The sequence below is a fragment of the Lineus longissimus genome, chromosome 4 (assembly GCF_910592395.1).
Source record: "Lineus longissimus chromosome 4, tnLinLong1.2, whole genome shotgun sequence".
NCBI lineage: Eukaryota > Metazoa > Nemertea > Pilidiophora > Heteronemertea > Lineidae > Lineus > Lineus longissimus.
The window spans coordinates 5,321,746-5,349,084 of record NC_088311.1 but is presented as its reverse complement, the minus strand read 5'-3'; the positions used below and the strand labels follow the sequence as shown (position 1 = coordinate 5,349,084).

General features: G+C 40.7%; 2 protein-coding genes and 1 long non-coding RNA gene across 6 annotated transcripts; 1 reads left to right on the top strand and 2 right to left on the bottom strand.

Moving 5' to 3' along the window:
* Positions 1–44: 44 nt before the first annotated feature.
* LOC135486226 (2-(3-amino-3-carboxypropyl)histidine synthase subunit 2-like) lies at positions 45–5,429 on the bottom strand. Of its 2 annotated transcripts, XM_064768886.1 has the most exons (7): positions 5,309–5,429; positions 3,348–3,511; positions 3,050–3,162; positions 2,576–2,796; positions 1,629–2,282; positions 1,215–1,394; positions 47–932 (listed from the first exon to the last, which is right to left on the bottom strand). In XM_064768886.1, exons 2-7 carry the CDS (start codon positions 3,504–3,506, stop codon positions 802–804), a joined length of 1,458 nt encoding a protein of 485 aa, XP_064624956.1. In that variant the 5' UTR covers positions 3,507–3,511; positions 5,309–5,429; the 3' UTR covers positions 47–801. The 2 variants fall into 2 exon arrangements, with proteins under 2 accessions (XP_064624957.1, XP_064624956.1); XM_064768887.1 differs by lacking the exons at positions 3,050–3,162; positions 5,309–5,429 and having other exon boundaries at positions 45–932; positions 3,348–3,509.
* Positions 5,430–7,098: 1,669 nt separating this feature from the next.
* Positions 7,099–15,857, bottom strand: LOC135485893 (uncharacterized). Of its 2 annotated transcripts, none has more exons than XR_010446650.1 (8): positions 15,786–15,857; positions 12,899–12,953; positions 12,614–12,673; positions 11,187–11,873; positions 10,543–10,628; positions 10,003–10,127; positions 9,345–9,717; positions 7,099–8,319 (listed from the first exon to the last, which is right to left on the bottom strand). It is a non-coding gene; the product is annotated as an uncharacterized LOC135485893 (long non-coding RNA). The 2 variants fall into 2 exon arrangements; XR_010446651.1 differs by having other exon boundaries at positions 15,764–15,851.
* Positions 15,858–15,889: 32 nt separating this feature from the next.
* On the top strand, positions 15,890–26,094 carry LOC135485892 (structural maintenance of chromosomes protein 2-like). Of its 2 annotated transcripts, none has more exons than XM_064768250.1 (22): positions 15,890–16,085; positions 17,441–17,590; positions 17,829–17,990; positions 18,086–18,196; positions 18,441–18,578; positions 18,773–18,850; positions 19,070–19,132; positions 19,333–19,482; positions 19,725–19,914; positions 20,094–20,269; positions 20,572–20,690; positions 20,906–21,044; positions 21,235–21,381; positions 21,613–21,956; positions 22,212–22,336; positions 22,551–22,744; positions 23,018–23,356; positions 23,547–23,747; positions 24,047–24,172; positions 24,458–24,609; positions 24,894–25,041; positions 25,268–26,094. In XM_064768250.1, the coding sequence occupies exons 2-22, from the start codon at positions 17,528–17,530 to the stop codon at positions 25,499–25,501; spliced, it is 3,399 nt and encodes a 1,132-aa protein (XP_064624320.1). In that variant the 5' UTR covers positions 15,890–16,085; positions 17,441–17,527; the 3' UTR covers positions 25,502–26,094. The 2 variants fall into 2 exon arrangements, with proteins under 2 accessions (XP_064624320.1, XP_064624319.1); XM_064768249.1 differs by lacking the exon at positions 15,890–16,085 and adding an exon at positions 16,375–16,904.
* Positions 26,095–27,339: the final 1,245 nt, after the last annotated feature.

The following is a 27,339-nucleotide window of genomic DNA, read 5'->3' as shown; positions in this document are numbered from 1 at the left end:
CCGCCAGGGGGCGTAAAAATTTGGGTCTTAATCGATAAATGACCCCTAGGGGCTGTTCTACCATCCTACCAAATTTCATGCTTTCCCCATTAAAATGCACAATTCTAAGCTTGGCAGCTGGACTATGTCAAGCTAGGTTGGAGGGGGAACTCTGCGGTATGGCGTCTGTTACATCGAGTGCCACAAACTACAGGCAGGAGGTGGTGTTCTTTGCAGGAAAATCACAACCTGGGTACTGAGGTGTCCTATCCACAGAGTAAAACATGTAGGCCAAAGGCGATGTCCAAGCCAGGAGTGGTTGGAAGTGGTTTCCTTGTCAGGAGTATTGCTAACTGGATGTCTGAAGTGTGGTGTCCGATTCAGGGAGGATAACAACCCATCCTTGTCCAAAGTATCAATTTTTCTTCTTCTGACTAGTCGGATTGACAGTAATGTATAGTTCATCCGATTTTTGGAAACCTCATCAAAGGCCCACAGGAAATTAGAATTAAGGAAAGTAGTGATTTCATCAAAAGATATCCAGCTTTTATTACCGATTTTTAAACCTGCATACAAAAATCTATTGTGAAGTAACAGCAACTTGGTCTTTGAGGACAAAGTCTCAAGCAGAATGAAGGGATAGCTTACTTTAATTCACAGGCTACACTTGATGTAGTCATTGTTTCAGTACTTTGTTGATTTCATACTAATTTTTCGTATGACATTCCAACTGTTGTACACACCTCACCAGCACCACAGTTATATTAACTTGCCAACACATGTAACGAACACAACTTTTTCTAAGTAATGCATCACTCCTCATCAAGATGCCTCAGGTTTCCCATGCGAATATGACACAGCTATTCCACTAAGTCCTTCTTCAACAGCTATGACTGGAGTCTCTCCAAGCTTTTCTTCAAGTCCTTGCCAAGTTCTGGCTTTTAAGAACTCCCCTGAAAAAAGAATTGGAAAGGAATTCGTAAATAAGGACAGGACCACAGGATGAACTAAGTGAGAAATGTAGATGTTTAGCATCCCAACCACTAAAGAAACAAACTGAATCAAACATGCTGGTACAGCTTTCTGCTCCTTGTTGCATGACACACTTTACATCAAATAACTGTTGACAGCTCCTCACAAATGGCAAACATTTACATGTTCATGTAAAAGCTTGGCTTAAAATAAATTAAATCTTGAGGTTTTTTGGTAGTACATGTATTTAACCCATTACTCACCAGCATCAGCAGCACCCACATTGGCTACCACTCCCATATCATTACGCTTCATGATAGCCGACTCGTTTTTAACCACGGCATCCTCCTTGTTTACTCCAAGTGTCCGTAATGACCCTGTCACAAGAGACACATCCGTCATGGCCTCCATCTTTTCTGGCATTTCAACAAAAGCAGCACCACCTAGTGAAAAAGATGAGAGTAACCATGGTGAGAAATCCTGTTTTATATTTGTCACATGTCCAACCAAAATGTCGAACCTTATTTCACCAAATAAGCCTACTATTTGTCACGTGACATAGGCATAAAGCTTACATATTTGTCATCCAAACTAAATGGCACGTCATAAATCTCTGCTGGAGGCAATTGTAAAAGTCTGTTTTGTTTGAACTTTAAGTAAACAGACCTTGTTCCTACCTGGCAATATTTCTCTATAATCTGAAAGCAGTGTTCCATCCCATTCACGATTCCTGTTACAAGCCACTTCCATTTCATACGGAGTCAGAATAGGTTTGTAAAACTCCCTCGAGTCGATCATACTATTTTCTGGACATGCAACTAATACAAACACATCTATTTCTAAGAAATTTGCCATCTTTGGAACATTAACTTTGCCCATGACGAATGTATAACTCTTCTTCCCAGCTTCTTTGATGATCGACTTTAACCTATTGATGATTTCTAAATAATCTGCAACACCCAATGTCCCAGCCACGATGCCGATAATCTTTGCATCTTTTGCCATGTCAATGTTACGAAACCGTTTTCCCAGCATCCTGTTCACATTCACTGTCTCCATTCGGCCTTTTTTAGTCTCTGGATCATAAGTATAAAACTGACATTTATTGAATGTCATTATCAAATTGGTCAAAGTCAAACTCTCAGCACCGATATAGAACATGGAATACTCTTCAATAGCATTCTGACCATGAGTGAAATTTCTGCCACATTTTGTAGTTGATTGTATATCAGTGTCCTGGATTTCTGTTTCGGTTTTGTCAGTTGAAATATCTTTCAACTTCGACAGAACAACACCTGGATGACTCTTGAGCAGCAGTTCACGAAGAGTACCTGGAAAAAAATAACAAAGATTGACAAGTTGATTGATGGAGTTGATTTTTGATTCAAGTCTTACAACCGACAGAAAAGGTAATCAGACTGTTTTTTCTTTTGAGTCATGTGATCACATTTGTTCCTTTAAAGGCCAATGATTAAGTTGGTAAAAGAGTTGTATACAAATCACAGGGATTGAATGCGACCAAAACATAAATTTCAACTTTGGTCCTAACCCATAATCTATTATCCATCACAAGCAGTTTTGCTGAAAACATCAGGTTTGGTAGAAATGGTACTGTTTTACCTACCTACAGCATGAAGGTATATCGTATCATACAATACAACAATTTTCTTGTCACGATTTGGAAATAGTTGTCTAAACTTCTCACAGCAGTCAGGGACATCTAAAGGGCGTCTACCAAATACATAAAGGACTGGGTATCTTCGGGTTGGACTGAGGCAGGCGTGGCCGAAGTGGATGACGGCATCGGCACTATAATGCTGGGCAGCAACTTCATCAACACAACAACTGAAAATGATAAATCATTGAAAACACTAAATATCAGGTTGGTACAATGGAAGTGGCATTATCAATGCTGTAAAGAGGCACCTAACATTTGGGTAACCAACCAAAGAGTCAATAATTGAAGTCATAGTCTGAAGAAATCTGAACCCAGTGATCAGATCAGAATGTTCTGACTGAAGTTAAAATATGTCCTCAACGCTTACATTTCGTCAAGGCATAGTTTATTAATTGGGTAATCAATGTTATCTAGGTGTACCTTCCGTATGAAGTATCCCCAAGGATGAATATTGTGGCGTCAGTCAAGTTCTGAAGACGAGTTGATACGCTGGCAGAATCAACAAGCAGTTCATCAGGAAATTGCAGAGATACCTAAAAAAGGGAAAACTTCATAAATTCATTGCTGTGGCATCAGGTTTCTTTATCAAATAATCTAATTTGCTTGAGTGACTATCTGAATAAACTGTTCGATGTTGCAAGTTGAGACACATTTATTCCTTTGATTATATGCCCACCATTTGATACCAGAAGTAGAAATGTCCATCAAAAATACAAACCTTTTTGAAATTGTTTTCCCTGATCCATCCAGCACATCTTGCGACTTCATAGACTTCCTCAATATCCAGGTCGCTCGTTTTCTCCCCTTTTTTGGTTTCAACCTCTCTATGGATCACTTCATTTCCATCGCCACTGAATGCAGAAGCACTAGTTGACATGTTGTCTGAAAATATCAAAGTGAATATCTTTTTGAAAAGCCTGGTATGATATTTGCAACAATAGAATCATATCAGTTCCTGAAGAAAAAGATCGAAGTATTTGTAGTGTCGGTTGAAAATCATGAGCCACATGATGATGATCCCTTGGGCACTAAGTCACTTGTCTATCTCATTGATCTTGAGTAGCCTATATGGCTCTTGGAAATCAGTCTTGTCTAAGTTTGTATGACTCATCTACACTCAGTGTGACCTCGGGCAAGTCATTTGGCTACGTAGGCTGGTATCAGGCTGTTTCGCTACATTGCCAGTTCGCTACAAGTCGTTTCGCTACATGTGGCGGTCGTTTCGCAACATGGTAGGTCGTTTCGCTACATGGGTGGAGTCGTTTCGCTACATGATGGGTATGGTCGTTTCGCTACATGGAGGACGTTTCGCTACATGGGTGGAGTCGTTTCGCTACATGGATGTAGTCATTATTTTTACTCTATTTTACCCTACTATAATTCCCGGTGGTGACTACAAATTTATTATAGCACAGTTTGCCGGTAAAAAAACTTATACGGTTGATGGCGCGCAAGGGGTTCTTGTCGTCCTGGCCTGGGTTAGGCCACATAAAAAAAAGAGTTGGTGATCGTTGTTAATTAATTGAACTCGGAGCAGGATTCAACCAGAAGCGTCTGCTTTATTGAGCATGCGCATTAGGCATATAGACGTTACATAATACATGAATAGGTGGCAGCACCAGACGGTGTGTAGATTCAATTAGATTATACTGACAATCGTCCCCGCCCGCCCCTACGAAAAACGCCCGGCCCCATTTTTTGTTAAAATCCTCATACACTGTGTATACTACAATGGTCGGGAGGACTGGTTCCCATGCCATCATATTTACAATATCTTGAAGTATTGAACTGTGAGAATTTTGAAAGAGATCAGTCCACCAACAGCTATACCCGTCGAACTTTGGGAAATTTCTTTTTGGGACACCCGATATATATGCATTGAGCTGCCTCAAATTAATTGTTCCATCATTTGACCGTATATCTATATATACAGATAGATGATGAAATTTATACTTAAATTAACTCTCAATATATACCGTGCTTTGCGTGAATTTATTGCAAAAGCTGAGTTTGTCGATTTATTTCTTTATTTTTATTACTTGCTTAGAAATATCTGTAGGCCATGCACATTTGTCTCTTTTACATTTTTGAGGGCCCTGAAAAGGGCCGTATATTAATGCTGCACCAAAGGCCTAGCGCCTTTGCAAGGCCTTCGCGTTGGCTCGCTCGTCTCCACCCATGTAGCGAAACGTCCTCCATGTAGCGAAACGACCATACCCATCATGTAGCGAAACGACTCCACCCATGTAGCGAAACGACCTAGCTACCATGTAGCGAAACGACCGCCACATGTAGCGAAACGACTTGTAGCGAACTGGCAATGTAGCGAAACGACAGTAATTCCTTGGCTGGAATGAAGACGACATCGATGATGTCAATCTATGGGATGCCGCCGATGGACATGTTGGATGACCTAATGAAAAGTACATTCACGATAATCTTTTGAAGCATTGTCCAACCTGTGTTCACTTATGTGTTACGTTCCTGTGATGTGTGGCGAACAATTAGATTTCAGAAAAAAGATCAGGTTGGGGGAAATGACAAATGTGTGCATTAGGGGGCTGATTAGCCCATGTCCGATTGTCGGATGCCATTGATTGAATGACCAAATGTAGTCATACCAAGTGTGTATTATGATAATAGAAACTACGTGAATAATAAGTTATTGTATATAATTACCAGATTCGATGCATGTTTGAAAAGATCACCGTATATGGGATCTTTACAGAGTATTTCAACTCGAATCTTATATTTTTTAACAAAACACGAGCCGCTTATTGGCGGATCATTCTGCAATGTTCTGTGGGAAGTGGTGAGCGTTGACGGACTGAGGAATTCCCTCTGTCGTGTCTGTCATGTGACCGTCTCATTCTTCTGGCGGGAAACTCTGACGCACGTGGCAGTACTGTAAATCTGATAGGAACCGTAGTTACTTCATTCGTTACTCCATCCGTTACTTTCAAGTGGAATCACTTGCAGTTGAAAGAATTACATCTCATGGGCAGAAAGAACGGTAGGGTGGAGTCCTGATGCATCCTGTTGTTGGTCTTTGACTGGAGATCGATCATAATCACTCGGCCGGGGTAGTTCTGTGATCCTTTTTTATGATGTGAGCATTTGCACAAAGACTTGTGGTAGATGCCGCAGGGAGGGACAATGTCACAACGTCTGATGATGCTCCAGGGTAAAATTGATGTGGATGCATGAAATCTCGACCCCTCTACAAAATGAGTAGTCCTTTGTGGACCCAAACTGTTCAAGCGATGCTGCAAGGACAATGTTGCCACCTGTGGACAGCCCATGCTGGTGTTGAACAGATTGTGACATTGTCCCTGGGGGGTTTGAAGCTGAGAAGCGAACATTAACCCCCGATTTCCTCAGAATGAGATTTCGGGGAACACGATAATCTGTATCAAAACAAAGGGACTTTTTTTAGCATGACTAAGATTGTGGTTCGGGGCTTATCTTATAATGAATGCCACTGGTTTTTTACCCAGCATGAAAACAGCTCGAGTGGTAGTGAACTACCATGCAAACAAATATTATGATCAATGGACTCTTCCCCTTGGGTGCAAAGGTCAGTATGCGCTTGTAGTCCAAGACAGTGGTTCTGGTCGTTGCAACCTTATGCATAATCCACTTGGTAAGATGACCTCGGGGGGGGGGGATTTTTTATTTGACCAATTTTTAAGGTCAATTTCTGGTAAGCACAACAGCGGCTCCGATGAAAAGTTTCGATAAGTGATGGTGTGTCAACAGGCGATTCAATAAGAAAAAAAATGTTTCTCTTTCAAAAAATTTTTATTGCTGTACATTACAAAGAAAACAGATGACGATTTGGAATGTAGTGTAGGAGGAAACCCGCATACCGGAAGAAAACCTACGCAGTCGGAGGGAGTCGCCATCTCCATCACACAGGTGACAGGTGCTTATGTTTGAAATGACTTAATACATTGTATATTATAGTTCATACAATGATCGTAGTACATTATTTTTTGGCTGCACCACTCCGAAAGCCCAATACAAGAAGAGGACCGGGAGATATGATAGTTTTTCTATCCCTTTAAGACGTGGTCAACTTCTTTACAAGATGTCACAAAGAAACACTGATAAGTGTCCTTGCAACACAATGCTAAATTGAGATCAAAAACAATAGACTCAACTACATGTACTCCACCACAATGGTTTGAGTTAGCACTAAAACCTCTCCATGCATTCATCATGTTTATAATACATGAATAGCTATTGTATTAAAACCTATTGTTCATGCCTTCAGGTGAGCCATGTGAGCTTACAATAGATTTGGTCACTGCTGATGATTTGAATAACAAAGGAACCACATTTGTCATGGCCACTGGACAGAGCTGGCTGCCACTTAGCATAACAAAGGGAGCAGTTATGACATGTCGTTTGCATGACAAAAGAGGTGACCTCGACAGGGCAAAGATTAAAAGTTGGCTTTGCCATACTTTTTGCCAAGTCATGGAGTCTAGATCTCATTAGACATTTTACAAAATATTTACATGCAAGATTTACAAATACATTCATACAGGACAAAAGTTTTAAAACGTCTAAAAGTTGACGTTTTTAAGCTACACTTTTCTCAATCAATTCAGTATCATGTAAAAAATTGTCATCAAGGAACCATTGTGATCACTCATTGCCCAAGGTGATGTACCCATGGACAACATCATCATCAACAATTTGGGGTCCCTGGTAAGCCATAACAAAACATGCATGCATGCCACCATTGTCGAATGACATGCTTTGACAACGGCTCACAGTGTGACCACTAGGGAAGGATCAGTCTTTAAATTTCGAATAAAACAGTGAGAGTTTTAAATCTGACTGTTTTAGTTCAAGGAAAGATGTTTTGGTATTTCTTCAAGGAGGAAATTCAAATTCAACAATTCACTGTTGGTCATTTGTCTCGAGCATGATAGTACATGTATTGAGCAACTGAACCAGCCAGTGTGATGTAAGGTCATGGGCATCAGAGCCCAGGCCATGTCAGTTGATTCTGTGGTACTGATGAGATTGAGAAACAGTATGAAAGGCCTACAGTTCCATCAGACACATGTGTTCTTGTTTCGTGGGGTCAGCGAAACAAGAACACATGGACCCCATGTCAAAAGTGATGGATATACCAGTAAATATCTGATGAATTCGGTGATTTTTAAGCATACAAATAACTTTTGCCTGAAAAGAATTTCAGGGTCCTCATCTGGCAGCTGTTGGCTTCTCTGGTAGCCACAAACAACCCATCCCCCAAATTGTTATTCCTTCTTATCTTAAGAACAAAACTTAGCTTGAAAATTATTTTGTTTGGGTTCTTGAGCGACTTATCATTGGCTCCCTTGTTAGCCATAAACAAGCCATAATGATAATTTCAATCCCTTCTTTGAAAAGTGTAAGATTTTGAACCATGGCACAAGTCATGATCATAACCAAACATAGATTAAAACAATCTATGCTTGTCATAAGCAGAGTAAATATTTGCCTTCTCACCATCAGAAAAATTTGAATTTTCATTAAATCACCTTTCAATCAGATATTTTGATAAAACGATAAAGCCTACGGTGACAAAATACAATCTAACCGTCGTACTGTTACTTGACGGCGATGGGAGCATGGTTGGGATGTGCTGGGTCAACAACATCCTTCTCCCTTCTGTGGGACGGCTCATCATGCTGAAAAGAAAAAGACAACATAAAATTAAGGTTGTTCATTCACGCTCAAGTTGATAATTCAATGTCAAGGGGCCGGGCCATTGTGCTGACCGTATAATCTTGTGGTAGTAGACAATTCATGCTGGTTAAGAAAAGTGCTATAGGTTTCAGACGAAGAACTTTTCGAAAACATCTTCTCTATTAAACCTTCATTTAGGACTCTCACGCTGAGCGCTGCTTTGGATGAGCAAGAGACACAAATCTGTGTTCCTCCCCGACATGCCTGATTTCATTACAATGACTAATTCTATCCTTAATCAGCAGTTTCAGAGGGAGGTAAAGGACTAGAATTTGGGAAGTTTTGTCAAAAGGGCGGTTTGGTTAAGGAGCATTTTCCAAGTCATTATTTTGAGCCGAGGTTTAGCTCCACCCTTGTGGTTTTGGTTAGTCAATCAATACCGACATTGCACCAACCCAAGCGGCCTAACCATAACCGCTGAACTCAAAACGAGGCTTTGTTGTGCCTGGGCAGCTTTCCAAAAAGGAATCAAAAGGCAGCCGCAAGGTAGGCAAGATAAGTTTAACACAAAGTCACCAATAGGGGTCTCTCACCTCTCAGAGTATGTCGAAACTATTCACGCTGTATGAGGGATACATTTAGTGCTGAATATAACCTGACCCAGTGCTCTTACTTTGCATATTAGTCACCTGAAGATGGCCAATTTAACCCCTCCCCCCCTCCTGCTTATAGTCCCCCTTCAACGTGATTAAAGCCTTTGACTTTTCATGTACATAACTAAATTATCCTGTTTACAACCAAGAACATTCTTTATCGTCCAGTTCTTTTCGCAACATTTTATTGTTTTACTAATTGAGATTGGTCCAAACTATCATCACCGCGAGTTTGATGAAAATTGCACTGTAATTGGTGTCGCAAAAATAACATTTGAAAATTGTTCCTCAACAGAGAGCTCACGATCTCTAAATCAGGCCAATGGCTATACCTAAGGGCATTTGAAAAACTGAAATTGATTTGTTTATATTACCGTGTGATGGCATCCTTCCGTAGGTATGAGATAGGCTGTCCTCATGGTGGCTGCAGGGTATCATGTCAGGGCTCTATGTCCGTAGTTTTCTGTAAGTCCAGAGAGTCCCTTTCGAGTTAAGATTGTCATTCTAGTCAATTAGAATATTGTCATAATAGTCTATTAGAATGACGGACATTTAAGTGTCCTTCCCATCCACACAGTAAACACGTTCCCTTCTTCATCTTAGCGAAGGTTCTCCTTGAATTGGTCTGTCAAGGCATCGTTTGCTGAACTGTGGTTCATCACTCCTGCACATGGATATCCCTCAGCGCAACCATTCGATCCACTGAATCCACTCGAATCTCCGTCGTCTGCCCGTATCTGTGAGCGACTGGAAAACAAAATTTAAGGTTACTCCATTATTCTACCATGATTGATGCATGTGCCGTAGGGCCTTTCATTCAGTTTTATCAAATTTACCAGTTAATTTTCTAAAAGGCTTAGAATACTGACGACCACAACGCTAGAGTACTTGACACTTGATTAGTAATACAATTCCAAACTGAGGTTGCTCGTGCAGTTTGAAGATAAAATCAACCATTTTGCGACTTGATGAAACGAACTCAGCCCATGGCGTGTTCACCCATTTACCGTCTTGTCATCTGTTTATATTTACCATATATGCATTGGATTCCTTTGTCATCCAAAATCGTTGAGAGTCACATCTACCATAGCACGAATTGTAGACTGTGGTTGAGTGGTTGGATCTTCTCGACAGCCATCATCTCAATCTGCAGAGGGCTAGATAACAGGAAAAATACATTCAAGGACCTATCTCAAAATGAATAGATTGAAACCAAAAGATTTTCTTCTTTTCATATGGGCGAGATGGTTGTCAGTTGACAGCGTTTTCTTGGGAATAAAATGTTGATCGGCAAACTCTTTGGCAGGCGTAATCTTCATGAATCCTGGCCAATTTCATTTGTTGAAGACATGAAGACAGAGTCTTCAGTTTTTAGTCATAATATTAATAAGGGGGTAGAGGGTTCACAGAAAAGAAATAATTTCTTTTGGCTTCAGTCTATTTGGGATGATTCCTATGTATAAGTTGACATTAATTTTTAATGACACCCTTTAAGTTCTACTTCTTTTTTTATTATTTTTCTCTGATCGACTCCTAATTATTTGGTCGTCAAGATTCAGATCAAAATTTCACCCTGTAGACTGCAACATCGTCTTTTGTGTCCCTTGTCCCTGTGTCCCTTGTCCTTGTGGCCCTTGTACAATGTTGGCTCGGGCTGCCTAAAAAGAATCATATATTTTGTTGAGGGGTTTATCTAATTTCTGTGTGTTTCTACTGCATGCTGCGTTCACACTGAATCCGATTTAAAACTGTTTTCCAGAGAGCACTCTCCGGAATACGAATTGGCTACACCAGTTTCGAAACGGCTGCACCACACTTGGCCTAATGCGCATACAATTCGATTCGAAAAGTGCAACTCTTGCCACGTATTGTAGTAACGTGCCTTTCGCGGATGAGTGTCCCTGCCCTTTGTTGTAATTAGTAGATAATCAAGACAGAACACAAGCTTGTGTGCATGACCCCTGTCAACGGACTGTTTTGATATGTATTAACGCGCACACTACAAGTTTTAATGAGAATCAGTCAATGCGAATTCAACAAAGCACATTCAATTGCATTCTTGAACCAAATTGGTTGAAGAGGTTTCAAAACAGATTGAACAGAATTGAGTGTAGCACCCCAATACGTATAAAGTTGAAATTGTACGACACTTTTTTCAGAGTTATTTTGACATCTTCTTTTAATCCAGACATAACTGACGACTAAGTGATGCTTACCCTGTATGGCTCCAACATTGGGAGCAACATCTTCTTGGGGTCCATCCAGTGTCTTCTCGGCTGACGAGTTGGAGGCCGGCTCTCCTTCTTCATCGCCGTCTTGTCGATTTCAGGGGGTGTATATTATTAGCTTTGTGAGGCACAAGGAGGTGAAGAACACTGTTGTTATCCAAAGAGCCCAATGTCTTCGTCATTTGTACTAAACAGGTTCAGCACAAGTCCCACACGGACACGCCTGACATTTCATCCGACGAAATTCCGCAGGTTAACAACAGGTCTTAACCCCAGTCATTCCATCCCCCTCGAGATCAGGTAGGGGATCGCTGGCCAGCTATTGCTTACTATTGTTAACAGTCGTAAGACTTATCCCGCCAACACTCTAAAACAAGGGGACCAATTGAATGACTAGCGACACGCAACTGTCTATTCCCCCCATCAATCAACCACAATGACTCAAAGGGAACACGTACTTTGAACCTAAGTCCATGTCATCACCGTCGAAACTTAGATGAGGACCGCAGAACAAAGTGGCAAGCATGCCTGGGACCCAGCCACCGCGCTTTGGACATGAGATGAGATAGACTCAAGTCGCCAGTCACGATAACCAAATACACCAAGCGTATAGCTTGAATCGAACCCAATCTATCATCGTCATTGGTCACCTGGCCTGGCCTGGACAACTGAAAGCTGAATAGGTTCAAATAGATGATAAGCAGGAAACAAAAGAATAACAACTATAATAGCTAGATAACTACGATAGCTAGATAACTACGATAACTACTCTAACAACTAGAATAACAACAATAGCTACAAAATGAGCAAGTCGGTCATCAGACACACTTCCAACTCTCACAACAGTCAACCATAGTCTCTCCCCCCCGCCCCACATGACCTCCCGCACCCTTTTCCTATCCCGTCTCAAACACACACACACACACACACACACACACACACAAAACATCTTACTATGGTTACAACTTTTGAATAACCCGCCTGATTTGGAGAGAGAAGTATCACTGTCAATTCATTTTTAATTACATGACCAAAACATGATATGGAAAAATTTGTACTGAATTTATTACGGCATTTTATAAACATTTCTTGGTATAAAAATCTTTCATTTTGAAATTCAAATTATGGATATGTTGAAAGTTTTAATATCTTTGATTAGTTAGGAGAGTGCACATAATAAAGTTGCAATGGCGATAACAGTTAGAATGTGTTTCGTAATTTCTATTCTTCATGCCAAAATAAATTGTTTCATCCTTTTTCCATATAACTCGCCAATTATAAGTCTGGAATATTTTCACTGCCTTGAGGATCTGTGGGAGTCAAGTTACAAGTTTATTTTACCAACAATAACACAGATTTGACAGTGGCACCTCTATTGACAAGGCAGACGAGTCATAACCAGATACTATACCTACCCTTCTTCTTGGAAATCAAACAAGAATCTTCGAATGCAATTGCGGACAAGGTTGTGTCATCTGAAATAATAAATTGGCACAAATGTGTAATAAAATTACAGCATTTCTGCTTGTATTTGTATTAGTACTCAGCAGTCATTATACTAAATGCCGAAAAATTATGGTTGAATCTCAATTTTTCACATGATTTGCTTTCCTTTGGCAGAGGTTGACCTTATTATGGAAATAAATGTGAGCTAGGTCATGGCATATCATGCCGATCCATCGTCGTGCTGATATACATACCCTTGCAAATCATACAAGATTCTTCAGTTGCAATCGCGGAGAGGGTTTTTAACATCTGGAATGAGAAATTGAAACAGATACATAATATCATCAATTCTACAAGAAGTCATGAAAAAAGCAACTTTCAGCCAGATCCAATGAAAGTACCAGATTTTGCCTGATTCTCTCATGCAATGACTCCTAAAAATACATATTTTCCACAAAAAAATAATCAAAGGAAAGTTGGGCTCTCTTCCAAAATCCCTTTTGCCTGTAAAACGATATAATGTCAAGATTTAGTAGGTGACACCCACCTTTTGGAACATTGATGCTGAACACATGTAATTTGGCTATTTCATAATGTTGAAATGAGTCAAAGTGTGCACACCCTGCCAGAAAGAATATTCTGCTTGCACTGCATGCTTGAACCAAGCATTGGAAGGTATAAAATGTGACAGGTAGTGGTTTTATGTAACACACGCGCAAACTTTCCTTCAAGGTTGACTGAGTCTGTTGTTGCCTTAGATAACCAAACAAAGGTGTCAGATGTAATACACTAATAGGCCGTGAAGCCAGATTGGTAATGAGATTGGCCATAAGCCATGAATAAATAACCTTTTTGATTATTGTGGATTGGGTCTAATAGAAATCGTATGGGGTATTAATCATATAGTAGATTTGCTAGTTTTTCCTAAAACAGATCTTGCAATGAAGACTGGTAGAAAAAAGTCATAATGGTGAACTTGGTGGATACCAACTTTTCGAATTCTGGTGAATTTAGAATAAAAAACCCATAAAAGTCCTGTAGTTTCATGGACGTGGAATTTCATCACATACAGATTTGAGAACGAGAAGTTGAATACACCCTTAGAGTTCATACCGTAGAGAATGCTATTATAGACTAGTCGTAGTACCAAGCACTCAGACCAAAGTATTAAGAGGGCACGTCATCATTGCGTAAATTCAGGAAAGAACCCTTAAGATGGAATGACAACATTTTCATGAGCTCAGAAACAATTAATTTCAACTTAAACATGACTTAGCTAGGAATAATTTCCAACAAATATCTATATGATTATGAAATACGCAATGTTGGTGAACAGAGCGCCGTTCGAAACAACAGTGAAACTCGGCCCCTTTTCATCAATTTTGGTAACTCATGACAACGGAGCCTCAGAGGTGTCCTATTTATAGCGAATCCAGTCAGACTTTTAGCACATACGCGTACATTCAGGGAAGACTCCCTAACGAGACCCGAGGCGAATTGGCACTGTGATCAGTCGTGCTGTCACCTGATCACGGCAACACTGGACGCTCGTGACTGCGCCATTCATCATTAAAATCTATATCTTTACGCATCTGTTTGACACAAAAACATTGTTGCTGTTGTGAAAACTATATCACACATGCACGACATCCTTAAACTGTCTTTTATCTATCGAAACATAACATTAACAAGGAGGCTTTACATCCACGTTACAAGCAGCGCACTATGACTAGGCCTAGGGCCTAGGCCTATTAATAAAGGCTACACTGGATCAGTGTGTGGACGATCAAACTCATGGATTGTAGTAGGCCTGGAGGGACTATATGTGAGAAATTCAACGGGTGTAGGCCTACTGTATCAGTGTATGTAATTTTCGACATTGTACGGACCGAAGATCGGGAGATTGTTAATTCACACATAACACACACACCGACACAGGTGACAGTGTGAGCACTGAGTGAGTGACACTACTGAAGTGAGTGTACAACAGTACATAGGCCTACACGTCACGGTATCAGGCTGTTTCGCTACATTGCCAGTTCGCTACAAGTCGTTTCGCTACATGTGGCGGTCGTTTCGCTACATGGTAGGTCGTTTCGCTACATGGGTGGAGTCGTTTCGCTACATGATGGGTATGGTCGTTTCGCTACATGGAGGACGTTTCGCTACATGGGTGGAGTCGTTTCGCTACATGGATGTAGTCATTATTTTTACTCTATTTTACCCTACTATAATTCCCGGTGGTGACTACAAATTTATTATAGCACAGTTTGCCGGTAAAAAACTTATACGGTTTGATGGCGCGCAAGGGGTTCTTGTCGTTTGTTCGCACTTTAATGGACCAGTAACCTCATAGACATCCATTCGCGTTGGCTCGCTCAATTACGTACTTATTATTGATTGACAGGGGTCATTCAACCGCACTTCAACGCAGATTTGGAGGCCTTTGCAAGGCCTTCGCGTTGGCTCGCTCAACCGTCTGTATCCGTGTATACGTACTTATTATTGATTGACAGGGGTCATTCAAACGCACTCCAACGCGGATTTGGAGGCCTTTGCAAGGCCTTCGCGTTGGCTCGCTCGTCTCACCCATGTAGCGAAACGTCCTCCATGTAGCGAAACGACCATACCCATCATGTAGCGAAACGACTCCACCCATGTAGCGAAACGACCTACCATGTAGCGAAACGACCGCCACATGTAGCGAAACGACCATACCCATCATGTAGCGAAACGACTCCACCCATGTAGCGAAACGACCTACCATGTAGCGAAACGACCGCCACATGTAGCGAAACGACTTGTAGCGAACTGGCAATGTAGCGAAACGACAGTAATTCCGTAGGCCTACCTATATATTGGTAACATGGCACTGCACGAAATGGGTTGGAATAATGAGTTAATTTTGTTATACTGAGATCAGTATTCTATTCTAGCTGAGATTACATGTATTATAACTCACACAACGTAGTAATTACTAATGTAATTACAATTAAAAACTTAAACTACATGGAGAGCATTGGACTATTGTTCATTTGATTTTGAAGGTTAAGCTCAGCATTCAGCTCAGGGAAACACTGAAAAATGTAGGCCTAGCCTAGGCCTACACCTTATTTTACCACAATTTCTACAACTCAGTACATCGATGATAGCTTCTTCTGGTCTAACTTGGGGACCCCCATCAACATTGAAATTTTGTTAGCTATCAGTAGCTAGTAAGCGACTGATGAGCAAACTCACTACAACATGTACAAAATGTACGAAGAAGTAAACAGCGTCAATATTTTCCACATTTGCCGGGAATACTAGTTATCATCCTCACTAATAGGTGGCAGCATAGACATTTGACCTGAAACGTACCTGGAACGTAGGTGGTTTCAAACCATGGGAGTAATGCCGAGCGAATTTGCACAACATAATTATAAAGGTCGTGGTAAGTAAGTAAGTATCTCTTCTGGATGTGCCCTCCCCTTCAATGGCTTCATAGTTCGCCATGTTGCCAGAGAGTGTACCAAGTCTTTGCTGGATGTGCCATGCCCCTTCCCTATGTGTACTCTGTCTGATCTAGATGTGTACTCTCCCAATGTAGTGCAATATGTTTCTACACGGTGGACCTTGTGTCCATCCTTAGGAAAAATGTGTCTCATTTTCACATGGTGAACGCCTGATCATTTGCATAAAGGGATTACATACTGCAACAACCATACCATAACATGCCACAACCAGACCTGATATGAAAAGATTTCTAAGTCCCAATATTTTTTCACTTGCTTTTTTCTGCTCAAAATGAAGAAACATCATCAGCCCCAAAAAGGTTTTGGCTTTGAAAATTGGGGGTAATTTCTCAATCCCCAACAAAAAGTCCAAAGGAGCGAAACGACTTCAATTTGGAGCAAATCGACTGGGGGCGAAAAGGTTGGGGAGCGAAACAACCGCGATTCCTTCCTATGCTGCGTGTAACGAATCCAGCGGGATTTTTGGAATTGGAAGAATTATAAAAACAAATTGGCAGAAAGTGTGATTTGCACAAGTTTCGAATTCCCGATTGATTCAAAAACTGCTTAAGATACCAGATCGTATATAAAGTCAACAATGTATATAAAGTCCATCGTCATCGATGGTTTCAAGTCGTACGCACACCGTACTGAAGTGAATGGTTTTGATCCAATGTTCAATGCAATCACTGGATTGAATGGAAGTGGAAAATCAAACATTCTTGATTCAATATGCTTTTTGCTTGGCATCACAAATCTTTCCCAGGTAAGATCGAGTTATGTCGTGCAGGTTTACCTGATGAATTTCCTCCTGTATGTGACAAATCGAGATACGGTGAGCAGCTGTCAGTGTCGTCATGCGATTTGAAAAATGATTACGTCCACATGCATCATCACGTTAATTTTACCCCGTTAATTGTCATATTTGATATTCAATAACCACTTTATGACAATTTTTTCTTAATGTTAGCTTTCACTGTCTCTAAATTTGCTCATAGTTTTACCCATGAGGCATGCCCCTTTGCCTAAGCTATGTCTTCAGAACCTTGTCATTGATTGACAGGAATAAAATGTGTCTAAAATTACTCTAACTATAGATCCATGCACTTGATTGGGACCAACGTTTACGAAAACGTCGCGTCTCGTCACGTTACAGTAATGTAAAATGCATGGTGACGTGACGACGGCCAACACTATGTCATGTAAACGTTGTTCCCAATCAAGTGCATGAATCTATAGAACCGGCCGGTATTCATTTTAGTCCATTTTAATTTGGCTTTAAATTACATTCATTTGTTTCAGGTCCGAGCTACCAACCTTCAGGAATTGGTGTACAAAAGTGGCCAAGCTGGTGTTACCAAAGCTACTGTCAGCATTACATTTGATAATATGGACCGGAAGCAGAGCCCACTTGGATATGAGCAATATGATGAAATTACCGTCACTCGACAGGTGCGTTCGATTGTTGGATTGATAATTTCTTTCAGCCCTGTTTGAGGGGTCCGTTGCAAAGCAGACAAAGTTTCCATTCTAGGCCTATATGGATGGTAACAAATTTTTTGTTGTTGTTAAGTTCAGTTGACATACATACATGACAATGCTGGTCAAAAATTGTTTGAGAAGACAAACATTACAAACCATTACATCTTTTGATAAAACTTAACTATAAACACTTTTTTTCTCCATCCAGGTTGTAATTGGTGGTAAGAACAAATACCTCATCAACGGAAGCAACGCCAACAACACACGGGTACAGGATCTCTTTCGCTCTGTCCAACTTAACGTCAACAACCCACATTTCCTGATCATGCAGGGCAGAATCACCAAAGTGCTCAACATGAAGCCTCCAGAAGTAAGTATAGTAAGACGCTATCAGACTCTCAAACATCGAAACAAGGTCAGGTTGACTTGTGTAAACCATCTTTCATCTTTGCATTTTTCTTTCAGATTTTGTCTATGATTGAAGAAGCTGCCGGTACCAGGTTGTATGAGAGCAAGAAAGAATCTGCCCAGCGGACCATTGAGAAGAAAGATGCAAAGCTAAAGGAAATAGACACAGTAAGTTTGTCATTTCTTCCCAACCCAAGTACATGTACATGTTCATGTATTTCTCAAGATCTGTCAATAGAGAAACAAGCTGCTAATTTCTCAAGGCCAACTGCTACAAGCTGCCACCATTTGCTACACACTTTTACTGTGCTATTTCCAGATATACTGTATGTTCTGATTCATAAGATAATATCACTGACAATGAAGACATGTTATCAATGCTCCTTTCCCATCGTGACCTTTTTGTTTTCAGATTTTGCGTGAGGAGATTGCACCAACACTTACCAAGCTGAAGGAGGAGCGATCCAGTTATCTGGAATACCAGAAGATTCTGAGGGAAATTGATCATCTTAATAAGCTGCATGTTGCTTATCAGTTTGTTTGTGCAGAGGTAATGCAATACAAGTTCTGTTTTAAGTGTTACTTATGTCATGAATGGGATTTAAAGCAGTAGTATCATTTAAAGTTTTTCCATTAAGCAGAAATCCAGTAGACTGACAGTAAGGTTTCATTTCTTTGCAACAGTTGTCAAGTATTTGCAATTTGTATGACATCAGTTTATAAGTATTGTCCTTTTTTCTCTAGGAAACTAAACAGAAGTCTGCTGGTGACCTGGTGACGATGAGGGGGAACATAAAGACACTGGAGAAAACCAAGATAGAGGTATGGCAGATCCTTATTTCACTTAAGAATTGTTCTCCTTGCCAAGTGAAACTATGAGTCTCTGAAATTAGGGTCTTATGAGTTTCTGAAATTGGAATCATTCTCCTTGTCAGTTGAAATTGGGTATCTGAAATTGGATTCTAATTTGTGGCAAGTTGAAAGTGGTGTCTCGATCTTTGCACCTTGCAACAAGAGTTTATCCCTCAACTTACATTTCAGAATGATAAAAGGATCGAAGATATAACAAAGATAATTGATGAAATGGAGCACAAGAGAGATGTGGTATGTACTGAGTTGTGATTCGTATACAAAATTGATGTAACCATGAATCAAAGATGACTTTCCTGATGTAAGAAAAGAAGGAAGATAAAATTGTTTTACTGTTCAAGATCAGAGGTCAATTTTGTTGATGAAGTCATGGATATTGTCTTCTCGATGCCCTAAGTTGATACACTTCTTACCTGTTTATTCTTTCTATCCAGGAAGCAGGAGGTGCTATGGAAAATTTGGAGGTTCTGCTGAAAGAACGACAGACGGCTGATGCGAAAGCTCAGAGTAACTTGGAACACAAGAGCAATGCAATCAAAGGTGAACAGAAAAAGAAGAAGGAGTTGAAAAAACAAAAAGATGATGTGAGTGGCAGTTGTATATATTCTCTGATGTAGTAAAGAAGTCTGAATGCCTGTCTCCAGATTGAGAGGTTGTAGGTGTATTGCCTTTCTATGTCAGAGTGATCTTGACCTCCAAGTTTTGATATCGCTACACTCAGTATGCTCCTTCAAAATCTTGGCAAACTTTGGACCTAAGACCTTTTATTCTGTTCTGATAGATGCATTGACACTTTTGGATTGATTCCTTATCATTCTTATTTCAGGACAAGAAAGCTCTTGAAAAGCAACAGAAAGAGCAAGAGAAACACCGCGCAAATTTTGAGAAGCTTCAGAATGAGAGTCAGCAAGACCAAGAGAGTTATACTGCTGCCCAGAAACACTTCCATGCTGTTAGCTCTGGCTTGTCCAGCAATGCTGATGGGGAGGACGCCACATTGAATGGTCAGCTCATTGGTGAGTACGGATCGAGGTCATTGTGAAAAGAACCCTCTACACCAAACCTCCGCGGAATCTGTAAGAGGTCGCGACAAGAAATTGTGTAGCTGTCTCTTATCTGCAGACTCAGGATTGAACCCTGAGACTGCTGTACTGTACTGGAATGAGTTTCTTCACATCACTTCTCTCAAATTCAGGTGCCAAGCAGGCCATCAGCACGGCAGAAACTGCAACCAAGCAAGCACAGATGAAGCTGAAACACAACGAGAAAGAGATCAAGAAGAAACAAGGCGAACTGAAGAAGACTGAGCAGGGTTACAAGAAAGATCAACAGGCTCATGAAGCGATCAAGGCCACCATTCAAAAGCTTGAGGTACCCACACAATTTTAATACATCCTCCGAGTACTTCTTGAACATCACACTTTAAATGCTGAAATTACATGCCAGCGACATCCTATAAAAGGTGTGCTCAAATTGAATTTTGGATGCCTGATGTTCCAAGTTTAGGTTTGGTAGCAAATATGAAATATATTTACCCATTATTTGGAAAAAGTTTACTGCTTTACATTCTAACAGTCTCACATGTGCATGTATAAGCTTACATCGTGAAAACTTCATTGTTGATCAGAAATAGGTGTTGTTAGGACTTACTGTTCCTTTGCTTTATCCATCAGGCTGAACTGCAGAAATTGAACTTTGAAGAAGGCAAAGAGAAAACACTGTCAGAGCAGAGACGAGCTTTGACCAGAGAGGTTCAGATGCTGAGGGAGAGGAGGGACACCATGGAGGCCAGGTAATGATCTCAATTAGAACTTTTTTGATGGTACTGTTTGATTCATAGAGCAAGAAACGGAGATTCATGGTTACAAATACTATGAGCAAATTGGGAAAATCCAATTGGCACTTGAAGATTAAAATCAAAGTTTGTGGGCACCTACTGTACAGTTCTTTTTCGTTCATACTTGATAGTGAGTCTATCGAGTAATGACAATTGTATTTCTGTTGCAGATTCCCCCAGCTTCAGTTCTCCTATAAGGATCCAGAGAAGAACTTTGACCGTAGGAAGGTGCAGGGATTGGTTGCCAGGCTGATAAAAATGAAGAAGTCGGAGGCTGCTACAGCAATTGAGGTGGCAGCTGGGGGAAGGGTAAGATAAGTTGCAACTCTTTTGGCCTTGTGAAGGAGTTTTTCTTTGCTTCAAGAGACAAGATTATTGGACGATTAGGCCTATTTGCTAGAATGGTGATTGTCTTCAGTGTTTGTACTTCTTTCTTCGAGTTAACACGATCATGGAAGTATTTTTGGCAGGTAGTAGTATTTTCTCCTCCATTTTTCAGTTGTACCAATTGGTAGTAAGTGACGAAGTGACTAGCAAGAAACTGATCAACCACGGTGAATTGAAGAGGAGGTACACCATCATTCCACTCAATAAGATATATGCTCGCAGCATTGATACACAGGTGGTGAAAAGGGCAGAGAATCTGGTAAGTTCTAAGTTTGGCATAACCCTGGACCCAGGCAATTTTGATGTCATATCTTAAAATTTAGTTGATCTGGATGAAAGGCAATCTTGACCTCAATGGCACTATCAGTATGTGGTCATCGAAAGCTCTCCGACAAATGGTCTTTTCACTGGCTTTGGGCAGTCAAACACTTTTTGGATAATTGCTCTATTCCTCCTTTGGCAGCAGGTGAACATATTCCTTCTCTTCCAGGTTGGTCCAGACAATGTGCAGACAGCACTGTCACTGGTTGGCTATGACAAAGAACTTCAAAAAGCAATGGAGTTCGTCTTTGGTTCTCATTTCGTCTGCCCTACCATGGAGATTGGCAAAAAAGTGGCGTTTGAAGAAGGCATCAAGAAGAAGACAGTCACACTTTCTGGTGAGGTTTTTGATCCTGCTGGGACACTGACAGGAGGTTCCAGGCCTCAGGCTGCCAACTCTGTCCTGAATCAGCTGGATGGACTAAGGGAAGTTGAGACATCCTTGAACGAGAAACAATCACAGCTGCAACAAGTTGAAAGAGAACTCGAATCCATTTCCAGGATGGCAGAAAAGTATGTTTGAGTTCATTTCATCTTCATTGTAATTTCCATCAAAAGCCTAGTCTCTTTCTCAGATTCTGGTTCAGTAGCAATCCCGGTGTAATCCTCATTCAGTATAAGGTTGTACAGCAAGGAAGGCTCATGCTGCGTTGAACATAGAATTTAATATGGGTAGATATCCAACACAATGGATGAGTTGGGATAAAGACTTGGGATTACTCTTCTACCCCTAAAAGCCAACATATTTAGCATCTTGGTTTTCTCCAGATACAACCAGGTGAAAGGACAGTTTGATTTGAAAGTTCACGAGGCCAGTCTGGTTGATGAAAGACTGAAGCAGAGCACCCATCATCAACAGCTTGAGGAGATCAATGAATTACAGAAATCACTTGGTACGTAGGTTGCTTCTTTTTCAAGAACTGGACTTGAGGGAGGATTTTGACATCGAGTGCCTGCAACAGTTGAATCAATTGATAGCACTATATCAAAGGAAATCAGTGAAGTACTTGTGTGGCGATTTGGTGGAACTTGTTAACTCTGTTAAATTTTGAATTTGTTTGCAAATTAATTCAGTAGATGACATGTCAAAGTTCTGTTTGTTTACAGATGAACAAGAGGTGATTCTAAAAGAAGCAGAAGACACATTAAAGAAGGAGGCAGAACGTGTAAAGGACTTGGAGTACAAGGTGAAGAACGCCAAGGCGCTCCGGGAACAGGAGCTCAAGAATGCCGAACTAGAAATGAACAAGGCGAAGAAGAAAGCAGAAGAGTCAAAGAAGAAAATGAAAGAGAAGGAGCAGGTGGGTGTTACCCTTCAGGAGCCTCATCTGAATAGGGCTTTACCCCCCCTTTAGGCCTCTTTACCAACTCGCCATTATCTCCTGACTTGTTGTGAAATGATCTTGGTAGGCCTAATCTGGAAGTTCAGAAGTGTCAGCCCGTATTGATGTGACCATTTGTTGGAAAGTCTCAATCAGCTCCGCTAGAAGGTCTGATTTTTGACAATTACATTTCAATTTTGGCAAATTTCATATTTTCTGAAGGGCCTCAATTTGTTAATTCCGTTTTTCTAGGTGTTTGACACTTTGAAACTTGAAGCTGAAGAGTTGAATAAAGAGATCAAGAACTGTGAGGAACAGTTCAATGCCATCAATGAAGCTATCGCAGGGTATGAAGAACAGTGTACAGAACTAGCCCAGATTGCTGCCGAGACAAAGGAAGCAGTCAAGCTGGCCCATGCAGAGTTGAATGACCAGAAGGAACTAATTAAGACGCAGAATCGTGAGATAAACGAAAAGGCGGGCGAGGTGAAGAAAATGATGAAGGCGAATCACAACAACCTCATGCAGATTGAAGAACTCAAGTCAAAGGTGTCAAAGTTTGAGAAGGAATCTTCTGATGCTGAGAAACAGGTAAGACGAGAGATGCTTTCCTTCATTTCCTTCCCTCAGGACGGAAAGCCAGTTAATCCTGCTGATCCTGTAATCCTGTAATTCATAGTTCGTCTTCCATCTGGTCTGTGTTCACTTTTGACATACAGTGTATGTACCAATTAATTTCTGACATTACCAGGTTATTACTTTGAGTGTGTTTCTCTTCTAGGTCAATATTTTAGTCCAGAAATACCCCTGGATTTTCGATGAGAAGAAATACTTCGGCCAAGCAAACACTGCTTACGACTTCAAGGTGAACAATCCCAAGGAGGCTGCCCAGCGCCTAAACAAACTTGTTGACTCTCGGGAGAAGTTGTCGCGAAGTGTGAACATGCGGGCCATGAACATGTTAGGAAAGGCAGAGGAACAGGTAGCTATATATTGCTATTCACATTTTCAAAACACACTCGGGGACTGTAACAATTTGTTTCGAAGATTTTTTCCGAAAAACGTTTAAAATCATGGGTAGCTTTTCAAATCTCAAGGTTTGAGCTTAACCTGCTACACACTCCCACAGATTGTCCTCATGTTGGGAAATCAGTTGATTACTCTGGTTCTAAGACCTCGTGTGGGAACCCTTTGCCCAAGATGTTTAAGCAGTCCTTTTAGCTGCTTTGACTATACCTCTAAATGTAAATATACATGTATGCTTTTGTCCATGTTTTCTAGTACAATGATCTGATGAAGAAACGAGCCATCGTCCTGAATGACAAGTCAAAGATTGCCAAAGTCATCACAGAGATGGATAAGAAGAAGAATGAAGCGCTTCAAAAAGCTTATGAACAAGTCAACAAGGTACATGGCACAATCTTTGAAGTTCAGATATGTCAAATGGCTCCCTAGCTTTTCTTGCAATCGACTTTATATAGCCCTTTATTAGAAGGGTCTATCTCAGATTGCTTAACAACATCTGTGAATATTATAGGTATCCACAAAGGCACTTGGGTTTCAAGGAGCTGTTAAAACAGTGCTACACTTGAGCAGTATCTGTGGGCAATGCTGTGGCCAAACTGGGATGTTCGCCACCCACTTATGATTTCTCTCATAAACATTAGCTCAACTCTCTTTATCTTCTCCAAGGATTTTGGCTCCATATTCTCGACCCTTCTGCCTGGAACCAATGCTAAACTGACCCCACCAGAAGGGCAGTCAGTTCTGAGCGGCCTAGAAGTCAAGGTGGCCTTTGGTGATGTGTGGAAGGAGTCACTTGGTGAACTCAGTGGAGGACAGAGGTTAGTGATCACTTCATATCAAATTGCTGTGAAATTGTCAATGATTTCAGCAACTGTCATCTTCTCTGAAATCATATCTATCACCTTAACCAAGACACCTATCCCAACATTGTGCCATCCATGCAGGAGTATAAAAGTCTCAACTGGGAAGTTGCATTTGACCAGCATCCATCTAGAAAGAGCCATGTTCCTAGTAGCACTTCATGTGACACAAGCTGGCATCAGCTTTCAGTAACCGATGTACGTGATCTTCACTCAACTTAATTTTGGTCACTTTCTTTCAGGTCCCTTGTTGCCTTGTCCCTGATCCTCTCATTACTGCTCTTCAAGCCTGCCCCTCTTTATATCCTGGATGAGGTGGATGCGGCATTGGATCTCTCACATACACAGAACATTGGCCAGATGTTACGCACGCACTTTAGACACTCACAGGTGAGGGAAATACCTTTGGGGATGTCCCCTTATGGACGCTTTCTGTTTCCTGCTTTTGCAAACTGTGTCATTGTCAATCCTCTTAATCTTCGGCTTCTCTCAGGATCTTGGGTCTCTAGTTTATATACAATAAGGGTGAATATCATTGAATCATGTAGAAAAGTTGACACATTTGCTTCTTGTTCTTTTCCAATTTTCTAACTCTTTGCACATATTTTTATTTCAGTTTATTGTGGTATCTCTCAAGGATGGTATGTTCAACAATGCAAATGTGCTTTTCAAGACCAAATTTGTTGATGGTGTTTCCACAGTAACCCGTTACGTTCAGAACCAGGCGTCGCGAGGACAGAGCACAAGTACAAGCATCAATAAGGAAAATCGCACCAAAGGAGGAAAAGCGACGTCGAAGAGGCCGAGGATGGGAGAGGGTGGCGATTCGTTGAGCAGTTTGACATCGTGATTGAATTAAAGTTGGACATTCTGTCTGGAGAGGATTGGAGAGATTGGTTTCGTTGAGCAGTGTCACATCATGATTGAACTGAAGTTGGACATTTTGTTGGCTCATGACAGGAAGGAATCGTGGTTCAATGAGCAGTGTCTCATCATGATTGAACTAAAGTTGGACATTTCGTTGGCCAAGGATCGTTGAGCAGTAGGAGAAACTGTAGACCGTAGATAGAATTCTGTCATATAATCTACCATGTGTATATTATACTTATTTTGTTCGCATTTGTAAATAGTTCTTTTTCACGATGATCAATGATTATAAATCTATATTGTGCAATATGTATGATGAGCACATTTCCTCTAGATCGTATCGGTGGACTGACAGAGTTTGGATAAAATGTTGATTGTGTGAGAATAACTTTCACTTAATCCCATGTTCAGTGTTTTCACCATACAGCATGACTGCTCCTCCTATATGGCTCCTGCCCATAGTCTTTAAAGAAAAATTCGGAGGGTTGTATCTAAAAATTTGAGGTTTCTGAACAGTCACTATTGGACTGTTAAGCCTTGTCCTGTCTGAATTTTCATGATATCATTATATTGAATAGATTGGCAGAGGGTTTCTAATAAACACCTTCTCATAAAATCATATTGTCTTTAAATTCTGTATTGGTTGTGCGTCTGGACCAGACAACCAGCTGGAAGAGTCTATAGAGTCCTCCGAAACCCTTGGAAATCTTTAAGAACCATAGAATTCCTTGCAATTGATACCATCTACAGAAGTAAAAATGTAGATAAGATAACCAGCTAAAAGAGGAGTCATTCTCGAAACTGCAGAATTCATACAAAGGTAATTGCTCCCCTAGAACAGTAAAATCCTTAAGGATTGATAACAAGTAAGACAAGTCCATGGCCAGGCCCCTCTTTGCTAATTAGCTGTAATAGTCATTGATGACTAAAACTATTATAGTGTGATATTCTAGCAAAAATGATATCAACTGGTAGGTCTCGCATCAATCAGGTGCTCATTGATTTTCCATTGAATTGCTATATCAAGCTCTCAAATGGTAAAGCTGGCTGGCCATGGCCTAAATTCAGTCAATGGAGTAAATATTCATTGTTCGGACGAACTCAGAATGATCAGAACTACAGGAGAACCTCCCTTAAAAGACACCATTGAGACTGAAAAGTGAGGTCCTGTAGAGAAATGTCAAACTAAATGAAAATGACCACTTTAGGACCAAAATCAGTGAGTGTGTTTTCACTGAGACAGGATCCAATTTATATACATTTAGTTTAAATGGGGACTGTAGACAGGTCTAGTTTGTCGAATGATAAGTTTTGTCATCAGGTGACGAGTATGACGAGCTTCACTGGGGTCATTCCCTCTTCCCTTGATTGTTACCATGTACCGTATGCGAGGGGTAAGTTGAAAAATTGTCTTATCCTGTCTCCTCCGTACCTTTCTGACAGTTCTTTTGCGGACAGGGAAGCATGGGTGGAGCCTACATGTGCTGTCTTTGAGATGTCCCACCTGGCATTGCGCAAAAATCAACTCATAAGCGTGCGTTTGGCTGGATGTACTTTTGTCTCAACCTACAATACAAATCCACATACTATACTTAAAGTGCCTCGAATTTAGTCAACTGAATATTAGAAGTGCCCTCCCGCATTCCCTCCTGAAAATGATGCAGATTGCATTCATTTCAGAAAGGACTTTTAGAACTTGAATTGGAACTCTATAATCAGTACAAGGACAAGGGAGTTTGCAGGTAAGGACGATCCTTCGGATAGACTCCCTGTAGTGCAGTCTATTTCGTCATCCTTTTCATACTATACCGGGGTGAAGAG

Coding starts and splice junctions, on each gene's coding strand:
- LOC135486226 (XM_064768886.1), bottom strand. CDS start 3,506: ATGTCAACTAGTGCTTCTGCATTCAGTGGCGATGGAAATGAAGTGATC. Junction 2,797..3,049: donor GGGGATACTTCATACGGAAG/GTACACCTAGAT, acceptor TATCATTTTCAG/TTGTTGTGTTGATGAAGTTG. Junction 933..1,214: donor TGTGGGTGCTGCTGATGCTG/GTGAGTAATGGG, acceptor TTCTTTTTTCAG/GGGAGTTCTTAAAAGCCAGA.
- LOC135485892 (XM_064768249.1), top strand. CDS start 16,737: ATGTATATAAAGTCCATCGTCATCGATGGTTTCAAGTCGTACGCACAC. Junction 22,337..22,550: donor TGAATTACAGAAATCACTTG/GTACGTAGGTTG, acceptor GTTTGTTTACAG/ATGAACAAGAGGTGATTCTA. Junction 24,610..24,893: donor GAACTCAGTGGAGGACAGAG/GTTAGTGATCAC, acceptor ACTTTCTTTCAG/GTCCCTTGTTGCCTTGTCCC.